This window comes from Centrocercus urophasianus, unplaced genomic scaffold, assembly GCF_019232065.1.
Source record: "Centrocercus urophasianus isolate 14NV4802_14NV808 unplaced genomic scaffold, USGS_Curo_1.0 seq_15, whole genome shotgun sequence".
Taxonomy (NCBI): domain Eukaryota; kingdom Metazoa; phylum Chordata; class Aves; order Galliformes; family Phasianidae; genus Centrocercus; species Centrocercus urophasianus.
In genome coordinates, this window is record NW_024884697.1 from 25321199 (window position 1) to 25337161 (window position 15963).

A 15963-nucleotide genomic window follows, 5' to 3' on the forward strand; every position below is an offset into this window, starting at 1 on the left:
AGCTCTCTAGCTTGCTGGTTATAAGCTGGTTATGGTTATATAGCTGAGAAGTCCTAGGATATGACAAAGAATTTCTAATGGAGGAATTGCCCTGCGTTGTAACAATACAAAGTTTCTGGAACTTTATATACTTTCACATACTCATTTAGTATAAGCAATACATTCCATACCTTTTAAAATCTGCAACCAGTTTCACATCTGCAATGACAAGCTTGTGTTCAATTATCATGTGCTTCAGGAGCTGGTTTTGTTCTGCCAAGACATAGCATTCTTCACAGAAAATGCAAGGCACAGAGGGAGAACTTTCTACAGCAGCAACACCATTGGGACTTGCTGGACTTTCTGGTAGAGACAGAGGCTCCAAAATACACTCTGTAATGAAGACAAAAAAATAATTAAATTAGTTTTGACTAAGTGACAAATTTTCAGTTCCAGTGCAGATGGGGACAGCGGTAAACAGGAGCTGCTGGGAGCCACAAGGGGAAGAAGGCACAAAAACATAGGAAATACAGCTTCTTCAGTTCTATGCTGCTTTTGTGGAATACAAAATCTGCCTTGCACAACCGTTAAGGCTTCTACTTACGCCACATGAAAATGTAAAACGCTCTGTCAAGGCAGTGTGTTGGCAGAAGACTGACGGGTGTGATACACAGAATTCTATTTACCTGGTAAAACTGCACAGCACGGAGCGATGGTAGTGCACAGCACACCGAGTTACCTGCAGCAATACAGCTGCTCCTGACATTCCTCCTCTGCTAGCTTTGCCTGCACTTCAGCCTATTCCCTTCCCCCAGACATTTCTTTATTACACTGAGGTTGTATAAATTGTTCCAGTTTTTCCTATTTCAAGAACAGCGGCTTGAAATTTAGCTACTCTAAATGATACAGCAATCCTATCAAAAGGATCAGCACTTCTAAGCAGAACTTTTTAGCTGCAAGATTCTGGGTTTTTGCATTCTTACAGTATTGGTTTATAGCTTGAAGCGTCATTAAAATGTGTTTACAGTGAAAAGTAGAGCAACTTAATTTCCCTTGCATTTGCTGACTCTTAACGACACCAAGAGAACTAAGCAGATACTCTGCCAGCCAGTTCAGCTCTGCCCAGTAAGCACCTACAGTGTTTTCTGCTCATTTTTGGTGTAGATCTCTTGCAATGACCTATTTGAACATTCACAAGTCCAAATAAACAAAAGCCTGTCTGCCTCATCAAATTGACTTTCCAGAGACAGGTGTGTAAGACAGGATTTCTCTGTGACACAGACAAGGAGCTGATACACTTACTCAGCATGAGTACTAGGGAGAAGCAATTGTTTAGACCTGAAGAATTGGACTTGGAGAACAGATCTGTTAATCTTTCAGAGCAGAGGTGAGTGACAGCAGGAATAAACCGGGGGGAAGTACTGATGCCCAAAGAGTGTGGCTAATAGTGAAAGAGAATTACTGAAATATTGACTGCTGGACTGGTGTGGCAACTGAAGAAGCTTACACAATTTATTTCAAAGCTTATGCAATTTATTTCAAAGGAGAAGGTGAAGTAAAAAAGAATCCGTGAAAATACCTTTGTGCTTCATCTCTCTGCAAGAGAAAACTGAACAAGAGGATAAACGCACAGAGCAGAACAAAGTCCACAGCCTTTAGCATAGAAGTTAATGGATTAGCACATAATACAAACATCAAAATAGAACAAATAAATCTACTCATATCATTGAAATCTCCGAAGCAGCAGCTAATTTTGATGCTACATTTGGAGCCAAGTGGCCACAGATACTGGAGAAAAGCTGCTGAACTCTGAAGAACAGATGAAGGCTTGGCAGGGAGGGAGGGCACTGGGATGCATTTCTCACATGCAGTCACAGTAAAGTGAGTGAAAAGCTGCAAGCTTCTCACAGAACCTACTGCCATGACACTGACTTCTCACATGGTTAGACTAAGCATCCATCCAGTACCCTGTCTGACAGTGGCAGGAAGCAAATGCCTTGGGAAAACAGGGCAAAACAACAGCGATCACACAGATAGCAGAATCTTACAGCAATCTGAGGGTGCAGAGTTTAAGCTATGTCTGTACCTCAGTCTAACAGCACTTAGTAGATTTTTCTTTCACAATTTGTTTCAGCACTTTTGGAAAGTGTCTTTCTGCTAGCACCTGTCCAAACCTGTAGCAGCACTACATATTCTCCACATGGTCATTCACTCCTTGCTGCCTCCGTTCAGCTCTTTGCCTGTTCTACTCTACTCTCTTTATTTGGGGAGAGGAGAGAGAAAACAAGAATAGAAGAACATGGATTTCTGAATCAGTGCAGTTTTTGCTCAGTCTCTTCTCTCTTTTCTTTTCCAAGCATGTTGTTTGCTTTTAGGATCATTCTTAACCATTCATAGAATCATAGAATCATAGAATCACCAAGGTTGGAAAAGACCTAAAAGATCACCCAGTCCAACCGTTCACCTATTCCCAATAGCTCCTACTAAACCATGTCCCTCAACACAACATCCAGCCTTTCCTTGAACACCCCCAGGCTCGGTGACTCCACCACCTCCCTGGGCAGTCCATTCCAGTGCCTGACCACCCTTTCTGAAAAGTAATACTTCCTCATGTCCAGCCTGAATCTCCCCTGCCGTAGCTTGAAGCCATTCCCCCTGGTCCTATCACTAATGACACGAGAGAAGAGGCCGACCCGCAGCTCACTACAACCTCCCTTCAGGAAGTTATAGAGAGCAATGAGGATTCATTCAATTCTCAGAAAGTTTCAGAAAAGTAAATCACGTATTAACTAAAACACATCTCCTTTGTGTTCACTCTCCCAGGTATATTATTCCTCATTTGTTAACACTGAAGAGCATTTCTGTTGTTTAGTTCACTCAAATACCAGGAGATTCTTCTGCAGTGCTTCAGTTGGCCCTGCTGTTTATAACTTGAAAAACAAAATAACAGCAAAATGTATCACATAATTCCCTTCTTATTTGTGCCTGTGGTGAACAGCACAGTACACAGTTCTCTGTAAAATTCCTCCATCAAGTTTCTGCCAAATCATTCCTTCGCCTCTGAGTTTTCCTTCTCTACTTAATGCAAAACCAGCATGGCTGTTATGTAAGTAGATACTCCGAAGACTTCATGGAAAGTCCATCTTATTCAGGAGCTGAGAAAACCCCTCTCTCATTTACAGAATTGGCAGCTGACAGCTGACATCATGTTGCTCAACCTTTAACAATGACAGATAAAATTGTAGTCTTTTACAGCTAATTCTGAGCTAAAAATGTAAATTACTAGAAATAAAAGACTACAGGAATATATTCTCCGAAAACAAAGACTAAAAGGTATACCCTGTTCTTTAGGGAAAAATAAAATGAATACTTTAAAGACATTTGACAATGAGTGAGTATAGAAAAGGATTTGGATTTCACAAATTACTTTCAAAACTGAGAAAGGCCCTACTTTTTGTTGCAGGTATGCATATGATATTAGTACGACATAATCCTGCTTCCTACACACTGCACTCTCTATACACCACTTACCAATGATAAAGGAAAATGAAAGAAGGCTGCCCATTAGAGAAATTACATGGCTTTATTTCATTTTAAGTGTCGTTAAATACAGACTAGTTAACCTTCACAGCTAATGAAGCAACAAGCTCAAAATGGATTCATTTTCCTTACTGGAACATTTTTAGTTTTAAATACGGTTGTTCCCAACTCAAAAGTAATGTTGGTTTGCACGTTAAGTAAACGTTATGCCACAAAGGCATAATAAAGACTTTTGCAATGCAGGCAATGTACTCTTTCTGCACGATCACATGCAATTATCACAAAGCAATATGCCGTGCAATTTTATAGCCAATACAATAGATCTGAATAGCAGAAAGAAAAGCAAGGAAAGATTTGTCCATTTAAAGGTCACTTGTGAAAGATGTATCTAGGAGATGGTTTAACCATCGAGGGATGGAATGCCCTGCTATACCATCTTCCAGCACCTGATCCTGCCACCTTGCTTGTGCTAACCACCACACCTGCCCCATTGCTTGTGCTGACTCCTATACTTGCCAAGTCCTTTGCTGGGTCAACTCAGCTCTCTAACCAGACAGAACTACTCACTTCTTTATTTTCGTCCAGTAACATTGAAGATGCTCCAGTAAGGGCACGAGCAAGCTGAGGAGCACGCAGCTAGAAGCACTGCGATGAATCAGGACCTTCCTGCTCTCATGGTGGCAAGCTGCTTAACAGCCTTAGCTGTTCTATGTGATTGTACTGTAAGCATGCTTTATAAAGTTTACGAGATTCCTTGAAAAGCATTACACATAAAGGAAAAGAAAGTACTACAATTTTATCGCTGTGCTTCCTAACAATAACGTTTGGCATGGGATGCAAAACCTACTGCTCTCAGTGCAGGCACACCTGAGTCACCAAATGCACTAACATGTGTCCTGCTCTGCTCTTTCTGGTCGCACATCAGAGCTACGTAGCTTAACTGCAAGTGGGGAAAAGTTCAAGCTGCTCCATAAGACACATTCTTCAGCTAGACAGCGTTCAGATCAACAGCAAAGCTCCACTGTTCCCATGGCTCACCGAAATGGCTTGGACTTGGGCTGGATTCAAGTGCCAATCTCAGGGAACGGCAGATACCTGCAGGAGGCACTCAGCAAGCCCAGGGAGGAGCTCCCAAATGAGTCTGCAGAGAATGCCCAACTCAGACCCTTCCCTGGGAAGCTTTGCCACTGGAAAAAGAGGAATGACAATTATGGGACTAGAAGGCAAGTGTAACTAGGAAAGAAGAAATCAAACTGCTTTTATGAAAATTAAGCATTTTTTTTTAATTAGACAAAGAATACTGTGAAAATTCAAAACTGTGAGTGTTCTAAGAAATTAAATGATAACAGAGGAATTTGTGCAAATTGACTTATGATAGAAGTTTCAAGGTTTCAGGTAATTTCTTGCAGTTTATGGCACAGGAACAAGGCTTCAAGTTGAAGAGCATATTATGTAAATACAGTCATGTACAGTATATATTTATAAGCCCACTGCTGGTAACACAAGGACAATGAAACAAAATAAGAACATCTGCTGGAATGCTAAGTGTCTTTCTAATTAAATCCAGTAGCTGAATGAATCAAGTCATTACCAACAAGTCTGGTTTACTATCTCATTAATACTGCTGGTTAATATTAGGTGGAGATTAGCAGGAGAACTTTAAATGATCTTAAACCAAAAATGAATGTAACAAAGATACAGAGGCAAATAAATGAATGTAAACAATTAGTAAAAAATGGGAGGTTTCAGACATGTAAAGAACAAAGGGGAGTAAAAATGACGGGAAAACAAAAGGCGCAGAGCAAACCTGGCACACTGTAACAACAGCACAGCAGATGCCTGCTGGAAGGCAGAAAGGCTGAGCACCCTCCCCCAAGCTTACACTGATTACATGGCAAAATTATTTAGTTCCTGAAGTAATCAGCCCCCTCCCCCCCTACATTAGGGAGTTGAGCTGTATTCTTAAATTCAGTTCTGCACAAAACAGTACTGCATTCAAAATTCTTCTAGAAAGAGTAGGCACAAAGCTTGCCTGATATTCAAGCTTTCTTGAGCTGTGATAGAAATGAGTACCAAGAAGCACTGGCTTGCCACTTGAAACAGACACATGACAGCCTCTCTGTTCTGCAACCTTGGCACTGGAAGATGTATTTGCTGGCACCATGGCATTCCCTAATTTGTGGTTGCATTCTTGGAAGCGATTTTTTACTGATTACAGGATTTTTTCATTGTTTCCAGAAGTATGAAAGATGGATGACTAATGACTTGCCAAATAAACAGTATTCAAAACCAAAACTCAGAATAAAGGAAATAAACCACCCTGTCATCATGCTCACGAATACTACATGCAAATATGTGCCTCAGTGAATGAAGAATCAATACCCATAACAATTTTCTTGCTTTATGTATTAAAGCACTCAAGTACTTCTATTAAGTTCAATTATCATTCAGTCTGAGTTTATGAGGATTTAGCTATTACTTCTGCTTGTTAACACACTATTGATGATATTTAGTTAAAATGCCCATGTGCTGTAGGAGACAACGCATCCCGTGGCTTCCCCCAAGATCAGTCAGCCTCAGCTCTGTGCAGTTTTTCATTGAATGCAAATGAGCACTTCAAAAGTGTACTTAATCATACAGCTAAACCTTGTCAGTTTTACAGAAACTGTATAGATTCTGTAGCATCCACTGTCTGGGAATATGAAATTTTTACTTCAGTAGAATGACATCTCTATGAAAAAGCTGTAAGTTACCAAATCCCAGTATCACAGGATTGAGTTTCTATAGAGCAGGTGTCTGCTGGGAGCTGGAACTAACAGAAATACAACTGTGCTAAATAGCCATATTTAACAGGGCTGCTCTGTCGGGGAGCTTAGGATGTTGCAGTTTCATTAGCATTAACAAGTGTTGCTATGGGTACCGGTGTAGAGGCATCGGAATACAAGTGAATAGAAGAAGTGGGAAAGTGATTAATAAAAATGTGAAGTGTTGGAATTTTAATAAAACAGAACCAATCTGCCTGCCAGTGAGATCATGTTTAAATAATAGACTACATGATTGCCTAGTTCACCAACAGGTATATGCCAGTGCCGGTCATTTCTCTGCTTAAACCCAGGAAGACTCAACGTCTTGCATGAATAACAAAAAAACACCAGAGCAAAAGCACTCCACTCACACTGAGAGGGACACACATACGTGTGTGCAGATGCAGATGAAAGTGATCCTCATAAGTATTCATAACAATATTTAAACGCCAATGTTAATACGCCATTTATAAATATTTAACACATTACAGACACATTCTGTGCAAACAAAGCCACACAATGCCTCATTTCTGAGTGAACAGCATGGACTGACTTTGGCTTAACTAAATGTTTGATACCTTTGTCACAAACATGAAATAACATTTATATTCAATTCAGAAATAATTTTCTTTGTGAAGATTTCTCTTATATCCTTTAGAGCTACTCTGATTTGTTACCAATGCTGTTCAGCAAAATTAGTACCATTTCTGTTTACAGAACACCTATGTGGTGAAATGGTAGCACCACTTCAGGATTTCTGTTTGCTAGACAAATAAATTACAAAGTCAATTCCTACTCATAGTAAAACTATGAAAAAATTAGCAAAAGAATGTTCCTGTACTGCAGCTGCAGTAATTCCTACAAGTGACAACCCACGTGATGATTACTAACAGAACTCCTGCTTTGCTGTTTGTGAAGGTTGTTTCCTGGACTCTTCCTACAGCAGACATCTCATTGGTTTCAGTAACACCTTCAGAGTATCTCCCAAGTCCTAACGCATCCACTCCTCCTGCCATTCAGTAAGTTCTTCCCAACTCCTTTGGAGATGCTTCAGGATTTTGTCTCACCTATGGGTGCTGCTATAGGCTTGCAGAACAGGTCACAGCTATTATGAAGTGCACTGTGAACGGAACAGTGTTTTTCATTACTCTCACTGCTAAAAAAAAAAGCCTTCTAGAGCTTCAGCATGCCTGCTTTCCACACCTATTGCTGCAGCTTCCTTTCTAACCCACTCTACTCACTCTCTCCTGGATTGCCCTTGTCTTCCTTCTCTGCAGCCCTAACACCTTCAGTACTCAACTCTGTGCAGGGCTGTGACATAAACTGGGAAACCAAGTTCAGTTTAAGTCCTTCATGCAGTTTTCCACAAACCATAATTCTCATTTACTTCCACTCCACCCTCTGCTCCTTACCCCCAACTCAAAAGCACAGATGCAAAACATGTATGAGTTGCACCACCAGCCATCATCCTCCGGCTCTCTCCTTCCAAGAATACTTCTTTATTTTTACCCTTGCCATATGATCTCCTCAAAGCTTTTCCTTTCCTAAATTTTGTCCTTGGATGCAGTTTGCAGTGAGAACTCTGTGGTTAGTTCTACAAACATTTATTTCTGCAGACACTGTACTCATGCGAAGGATCTCATTCAGTTGGCCATTATTATTCACCTCAATGCATTGGCAAGACGAAAACTGCAGATCTTGAATACACAAAAACTGCTGTAACATCTATACAGAACACTATGTCTGGGTTTTTTTTTTTTTTTTTTTTTTTTTTTTTTTAATAAGAAAAGCAATAAAGCAAACGAGGATGACTGGTTGTAATCAATAGTGGTCTCCCCTGACATCTTCTCTGTACTTAAATGTTTAGCTTCAAAAATTGATATAAAAATTGATATTTATTAATCACTTCAATTTACATGAATTGTTATACTGATTTCAGTTTGTAGACAACAATATGATATTTCAACAAAGAAGGTATCTTTGAAGTAAATTAAGTAAATTATATAGACATAAAGTATATTGAAGTAAATTATATTGATTATATTGTTTAGTGTGATGATAAGGTAGATACGGAGAGTTGAGATCCAACTTAGATACTAAAATCAGGGATTAAGAAGCAATGATTAAATCTCACCTTGGTATCTCGGAAGGTTACCAAGGTAATTATGCAGCCTGAGACTCTGAATGTAAAGTTCCCAGGAAGAGAAAGGCAATATCCAACACAAGAATTTGAAATGGAACGACAGAAGCGATCATTTTGGTTTTTGTTTTATACTCATCATCTAACTAGTAAAAAGCATCAGATTTTTTTTCTGTTTAGCTTGCTATTAAGTATACCAAGACACATCAAAGGCACTATGCTAAATTATTAAACGCTGTTTTAGAGTTGAGATATAAAGACTAAATTTCAGTTTTTTTTCACACGAAAAATTTAGAGCCTGCAAATCTTACTACTGCCACTGTTCCACAGACATCCGTGAAAACATTAGCAAGCTTGAAATTAGGCCTGTTTTAGTTTCTCTTTAATGCGGTTGTGACCTCAGCTCTGAGGAAAAGAGGGGTTCTTAATGATTGCATTCTCTTTACTTGAATTTTTCTAAGACTAATAGAACTTAATCCTAATTTCAAAGTGCATCCCCAGAAACCCCATTTCTGGGATCCTGACATTTGTAGGTTTCATATTGGCAGAACAGGTGGAGATCAGCTATTCTAACGCTTTCCCAATACTCAGAAAGACTTCAAGGCTGACTTGTTTAACTGTTCTTTGTATTTAACGAGGAATCAGTACAATGAAGAAGCACTGTGTGTTAGCAACTCTGCGGACTGTTGCTGCTTTCTCAGAGAATTGGAGCATTTCCAGATGAAGAGCTGCAAAAGAAGTTGTTTCTACTTTTAGAATCAAACCTCCATAAATTGGTATTCAAACTGGAAAAAACAATGGCTGAAAAGGACAGCTCATTATAATGTGCAGTGACGTGGATCAATATAGTTCAGCCTAATTGATATCTCAGCTCAGGAAAACAAAGCCTTGACTTTATTTCAAATAATCCTCTATTTACACACTTCATAAATAAATCTTTGAAAACCAATTTCAGAAGAAAGCATTTTCAAGTCAGAGCTCTAATGCCTTGTAGATCTTGGTGATGTCTCACAGCACGCCATATCAAATTTGAACACACTCTGTGTCCTAGAATTTGAAGTAAACATTTCATGATATTATACTTATTTACCTTGTCCTTGAAGCAGTTATTAAAAATAAGACACGGACTTTAACTTCTTAAGTGTGGTATGCACTTAATGACTGTTTCGGTTAATGTAGCTCATAGAAGGGATGACAAAATAATTGAAGTTAAATTTCCTCAAGAAACAGAATTAGAATGTTAGAATTAGTGATACAAATTGTTTATGTTTTTCAGGCAACATTTTGTTAACTGTATAAATGCATGCAGACTCCTCAACATTAAATTAGTGCAGTAATAACACAGGCTGCATATTTTCATCCCATAGAAGACAAAATCAAATTAAAAACTCTAGCAGGATGTTTTCTGTTACATGCCATCCTTCAGAGAAAAAGCTCTATCTTATTTATTTGTGCATTACTGAGTCATAATAAAATTCTGTGCTCGCACACTGGTCAAGACAAATGCTAGCAAGAAGCTTCAGTGACAGCAACATTACTTATTACTGCAAGCATTTGCTTCATAACCATTGCTGTTTCCATATTATGAGTCTTGTGCAATCCCACATTGGGACTGCAAAGCTACTGGGACACGTGCAGACCAGTGGCTGTGCACTGTGCCGTGCTCCCTGCATCTCCTCAGCAGCCCCTTCCCTCTCCTCACACCTCTTGGAGCAGATCTGACCCATGCAAGAGACACAGAATCACAGAGGGGACCCACAAGGATCATAGAATCATTTGATTTGGAAGGAACCCTTAAAGCTCATCCAATGCAACTCCCCTGCAATGAACAGATATACCTACAGCTAGATCAGGTTGCTCAGAGCCCTGTCCAGCCTGACCTTGAATGTCTCCAAGTTCGGGGCATCCACCACCTCTCTGGGCAACCTGTTCCAGTGCCTCACCACTCTTACTGCAAAGAAAGTTTTGCTTTTAATACAATCTCAATCTCCTCTCTTTTAGTTTGAAACCACTTCCCCTTGTCCTATCACAATAAATCCTGCCAAAAAGTCTGTCCCCTTCCTTCTCATAGCTCCCCTTCAGATACTGAAGGAATTGAGGCCATCTCTGAGTTCCACACAGGAACACACAAGATTCAAACCCTATGTCTGAGACGCATGTCCCAGTGCTTCTTCAACTCCAGCAGCTTGGTGCTGTGACCACTGCCCTGGGCAGCCTGTTCCAATGTCCACTGCCCTCTGATGTAGAACCGTTCCCTAACCCCCAGCTGCCCCTCCCCCGGCACAACTCCATGCCATTCCCTTGGGCCCTGTGGCTGTCACACAGAGCAGAGCTCAACGCTGCCCTTAAGCTCCCTGTGAGGAGCTGCAGCTGCCATGAGGCTTCCCCTCAGCTCCTCTGCTCTGGGCTGAGAACACCCAGGGATGTCAGCCACTCCTCTCATGTCTTGCCCTCCACCATCTTCAGACTTCCTTTGGATGCTCTGTAGTAGCTTTATGGCCTTCCAGTGCAGGAGATGAGGCCACACAGCAAAGAGCAGAGGGGACAACCCCTTCACTTGCCCAGTGGCCATGCTGGGCCTCGTGTACACGCAGGCACACCACTGGCTCATATTCAAGTAGCATCAACCAGCACCCCCAGATCTATTTCTGCCAAGCTGCTCTCTAGCCAATTATCTTCCCTGACATCTCTGATCATCCTCCAGATGCTCTGCAGATTGGTTTGGTTTAGAGAGAAGTTTGGTGCGTGCTAACTAGATTTATTTGGAGGCCAGCTATGCACAAAATGCACACCAACTCCTAGCAGAGGCACTTGGGTCTAAAACAAGGAGCGCTGTCTCAGACGTCTTTGAAACACATACTGAGGATACTTGGTGTGGGAACGCTGACTGACTGCATGTCATCCAAAGTAAAAACACCAAACCATGGGATACAGTTGCAGAGACTGCAGCACCAACTGCTTTTATCTGCCATGCCATTGATATTGTGGCAAATTATCTGTCAATGTACAACAGCCACAGCGTATCACCTGCTTGTGAGATTGAAACAGATGGCATATCCTGTTATAACAATTATACACCAAACAGATAAAGAGAAGGCGTTTAACCTGCAGTTACTATACAGGGCAAGAAAGAGGAACAGCCACTCCTCAGGGTCCAAACAACCAATGACAAATAGGAGAGTGACATCTAAATAAGCCAGAATGATCCAGAAGCAGCTGGGCCATTTCACAATGGTCACAGTCCATCATTCATAAAAATGAGAGAAATATAAAAGAATGTGGAAAAATCCCCACTATTTTGAAGAGACTGTCCAGAGAAAACAAGAAGCAAAAAACTCAAATGGAAAGTTTAAGAAAGCCAGCTGAAATATATGACTAAGAACAGATGGCGTCTGTCTGAGTTTTGGACTAATGAAGCCACTGACAAAACATCTACCACAATTTCTCATTTATGGGTTTACAATATCAAAACACAAGTGGAAAACAAGCAGTGAAGACTGAGACACGGAATTGCAAGCTGGGAAACTCAGCTTTGATATCAACAACCAGATAATCAGAATGCAAGCATGCCATTTCCTATACTTCAGAAATTTTAGAAGTTTATAGTTGCTGCCATACAGTGATTATCTATAATCCTTTCTAATTGAAAACTAAACTCAAGTAAAACACAACATTATTTACATTTACTTCATAATTACAATTTGGCTGCCATAACATATAGCATGTAAAGTTAATGAAGAATTCAGTTTAGCACTCCCCACCATAACCAAAACATCAAATATGGGTACTACGTCTTTAGGAAGTAGTCTGAGCATTTTGCATCTGTACAGTACAGTGTTATTGCTTATATCTCTGGATACGAATCTGCTGCCCTACCAGATAGTGCAGAGTCATTTCGTAACAGGATACAGTATCACTTAAATAGCCATACACATCCTGTTTGTATTCTTATGTAATAACTGATATATCCTTAAGGTATACTGTGTATACATCCTTCAAACTACCTAATCTTACTATTTAGCAGTTTGGCGTCTTTCAAGAGTTTGCACACTATCACAGCCTAGGCAGTACAGTTCCAGTCTGGCTATGCAGTTTTAAAAGTACTGACAACATACTATTTAATTCAACAATTATCAAGCCACAGGACACTAGTTTTATTCATTTCAAGTAATTATTGATGACCTGAGAAACACTTCTGCAAAGAATCCACATCTTCACGTATGCATTCCATTGACTTGAATGAGCTGCGTGTCACAATTACATGCCCAGGTCTTCAGGGATATGGTCTTGCTTTAAAGCTGTACAAAATTTCCATTTTTCCTTCCCTCCAGTTCTTCAGTGCCATAGTTCTTCCCACACTGTGTAATTCTTTTATTTATATACTGATGCAACATTAAAAGCTACTTTAAAATATCCACAGAAAGACATTCAAATGCTTTTAAGCTTTTCTCTTGGCTTCAGCCAGCTGGGTGTTCGTGGATGAGAATGTGAAGGAGAGGTCCTAGAGACAATCTGAGAGTAACTGACACTTTTGCACTGAGAACACACAGGCGCAGAGTTCTAGCGAGGTCTAAAAGACAGACATGATGCAAGGAAGCATGCAGGGTTGAGAAAGTTTATGAGGACTGTCTGGACAGACAAATCAAGAATTCAACTATAATGAAGTTAAAATATTTAAAGTTTGCAACTTCGTAATATTCAAGTTATTTACCTCTTATCCTACCATACACTCTATCACAACAGCATTTCAGATTAAGTCCTATATGTTTCTTCATGAAAGTTGGCTGAAGACTCATAGGAAGAACTCAATCATTTGTATGACAAGCACATCTTATGGCAGACCTCAGAGGACATGATTTACGGGTTTGGAGTCTTACAGAGAACTGGTGTTACCAAGCAAAGACAAAACAAAAAAAAACAACTCCTGTCAACAGGGTGTTTCATGGGGCAGAGCAAATTATCTTAGCATCTGTGCGATACTCAGAATATTCAAAAACTTGTAACACCTCTACATCTTTATGCGGTATTTGCTCATCTATTATTTGTTCTAGTAATGAGAAACTTTTCAGGTAATACTGAGAGAGTTTAAAGGGCTTCATCAGCTTGCAGATGTAGTAATCATCACTCACCGTAGCTCAGCAACTGCTTCACCACAGGTAACAGAATGCTTGAGCAGAGATTTCAGACAAGCTAAAAGCATTAGCAGGTAAACAAGTTATCACATTTAAGCTGTTCTGTGGTTCTCACACACATGCTTAGATAGTCTGAAGCAGCTTACCTCTCAGAGAACTCTACTCAGTGTATTGAGTATCTGATACTTGCTAGCGTGCTCATGAGCCAAAGCCTTTATCTGAACTTGAGCAGGTAAGAATTGGCTTGGATTACTAGATTTGATTGCAGCTGTACTTCCACTAGTAGACAGTTAAGGAATTCTATCAAACGAAGACAAAGGCCATCTATTTTCTTCTTCATTTAAGCTATGAAAGTTTTCTGAATTTGGAGAAAACCAACCTGCATGTCTTTATTGGGTATTTATGGAGAATTCAACATATTCTTTGTCTTGTACTAGTGTGAGTTACACATTCATGGTAAGGTGTGAAGACACCCTATGTCTTTATATAAAACACACTGCACATTTTAACATAACTATTTCTAAAATTATGGAAGGATAGAGAGCAGTTCAGATATCACTATCAAGCAATACAATCCATTTTTTTAAATTAATACATTATTATCTATTTAAGAAGATATTTAATTTCACTCGTATATTCTCCTGTCACCAGGTGTTCAGTATTCTTAACAAATATCCTGTGAAAGGCTAAAAACCACTATAGTTTTATTGCAATGGTTACATGAAAAGATTCTGCTATTCAAATACAGAAGCACATACAAGGTTATTTAACCAGTTGTGACTTAACAATTTCCAGTTCTCCATGTGACCTAAATCCTTATTTTCATTTCAAATTACATTTTTAATTAAACATCATAACAAATATGCTCTTAAAACATTTTTAGATAATGCTCATTTAGGAGGTTCATTCTGGTAATCACATTACAGTAAACTGTGTTGCACTCACAGAATTTAATAGTGAACCTACCCTCCAGGTGTAATTGCTAGTTGTTCTTTTCACAGTGATTAACTTGCATCAAGTCAAGATTCTCTAAAGAGCTCATAATGCCTCCTGGCAGAAGCACTCCCTTCTCCCTAAAATCTATGGCATATGGCTTGGAATCCTGAACTGAATGCATAGATTCAATTCAAGAAACAGAGAGTTGAGAGTTGGTGGTACTCTGAATGGGAGGTAGCCTCTTGTTGGGAACAAATGAGGACGCAAACGAGTATACAAACATTTGGAATTGGCTGGGGTTTTAAAGAAGAATACTGAGAAGGATGCCATACTCTAAACCCAACAAGCAGACACAGGCAAGTGTGGGTGGGCTGGATGACCTACCTCTCACAAGCTAATGTCTGAGGAACTCTGGTGAATAAACCGACAAGTGATAAGACACAAGCTTGGGCAGTGACTGCTCTGTCACCTTGCTGGGGTTTTAACAGCAAACAGCCATCATCTCCCAGCTCACAAACACACGTGGCAGATGTCTGAAGAGGAAGGAGGTAAACTACTTACCCAGAGGCTGGTTTGGGTAGGATGGGTAGCATAACGATATGTGGAATGGAAGAGTATGTGGCTCATTAATTTATTTGGTTAAGAACTATTCTGTATAGCATTTATAATTAATAACATGGAAAATGATGATAGATTACACACACAGACACACTCATATTAATGAGCAGGTGATGACAGAGAATAATGAAGACCAGAAGTCTTTGGTCACTTCAGGAACGAATACCATTAAGGAACTACTCAGATGCAGTGTTGAAGAGATTCAACCTGAACTCTGTCACTGAAAGAAAAGGAGTGTATAATTACTGTAAAATATTATGGAATATTTGAGAATGCTTGCAGAACTGTGTGAAACAGTGGAATGTGGATTGATGTAAATCTTATTATGGGAAACTCAGAGAGGGGCCAACGGCACAGAAAGGAAGGGATCAGGGAGGAACAAACATACGGAAACGCTGACAGTGGAAACAAAAAGGACAATGCACTTAAACAGGCCACCAGCAGGTATGCTTCTTTGACCAAGCCTCGTATCTGATCACAGTAGGTGACGCTTCTTCATGGTTTTCTTAACTACTTCTTTGTATAACTCATCCTCTATCCTGGTGATAATGTTCCAAAGTCCACGTGTCAGAGACTGTGCAAGTGACTGCATGTCGCTGGTCCAGATATCTGCAGCTACAGAGATTATAGCGCATTTGTATTTTCCTAGTGAACTGAATTCTGTCTGCATGTGTAATTTGCTAGGAAAGTTGAAACTGGGACAGCCAGCAAGTAACCACTGAATATAAAGACACCTGTACCCAGGAAGACGGAATGTCTAAGACAGTGGTTGGGTAAGAGGCCCAAGGTTCGGGGAGCAGACATTAAGGCTGCT

At 40.0% G+C, this 15963-nt stretch overlaps 1 protein-coding gene across 2 annotated transcripts in view; it reads right to left on the bottom strand.

The window, feature by feature from the left end:
* The window catches only part of ZNF277 (zinc finger protein 277), a 53861-nt gene that overhangs the window by 32504 nt on the left and 5394 nt on the right, over positions 1 to 15963 (bottom strand). The window contains exons 2-3 of one of the 2 annotated variants that reach the window (XM_042815383.1): positions 4558 to 4706; positions 171 to 372 (exon numbers count right to left, since the gene is read on the bottom strand). In XM_042815383.1, coding sequence (XP_042671317.1) covers positions 171 to 229 — 59 coding nt within the window. In that variant the 5' untranslated portion in view covers positions 230 to 372; positions 4558 to 4706. The remainder of the gene's footprint in view (positions 1 to 170; positions 373 to 4557; positions 4707 to 15963) is intronic. The other variant, XM_042815382.1, reaches the window with a different exon arrangement.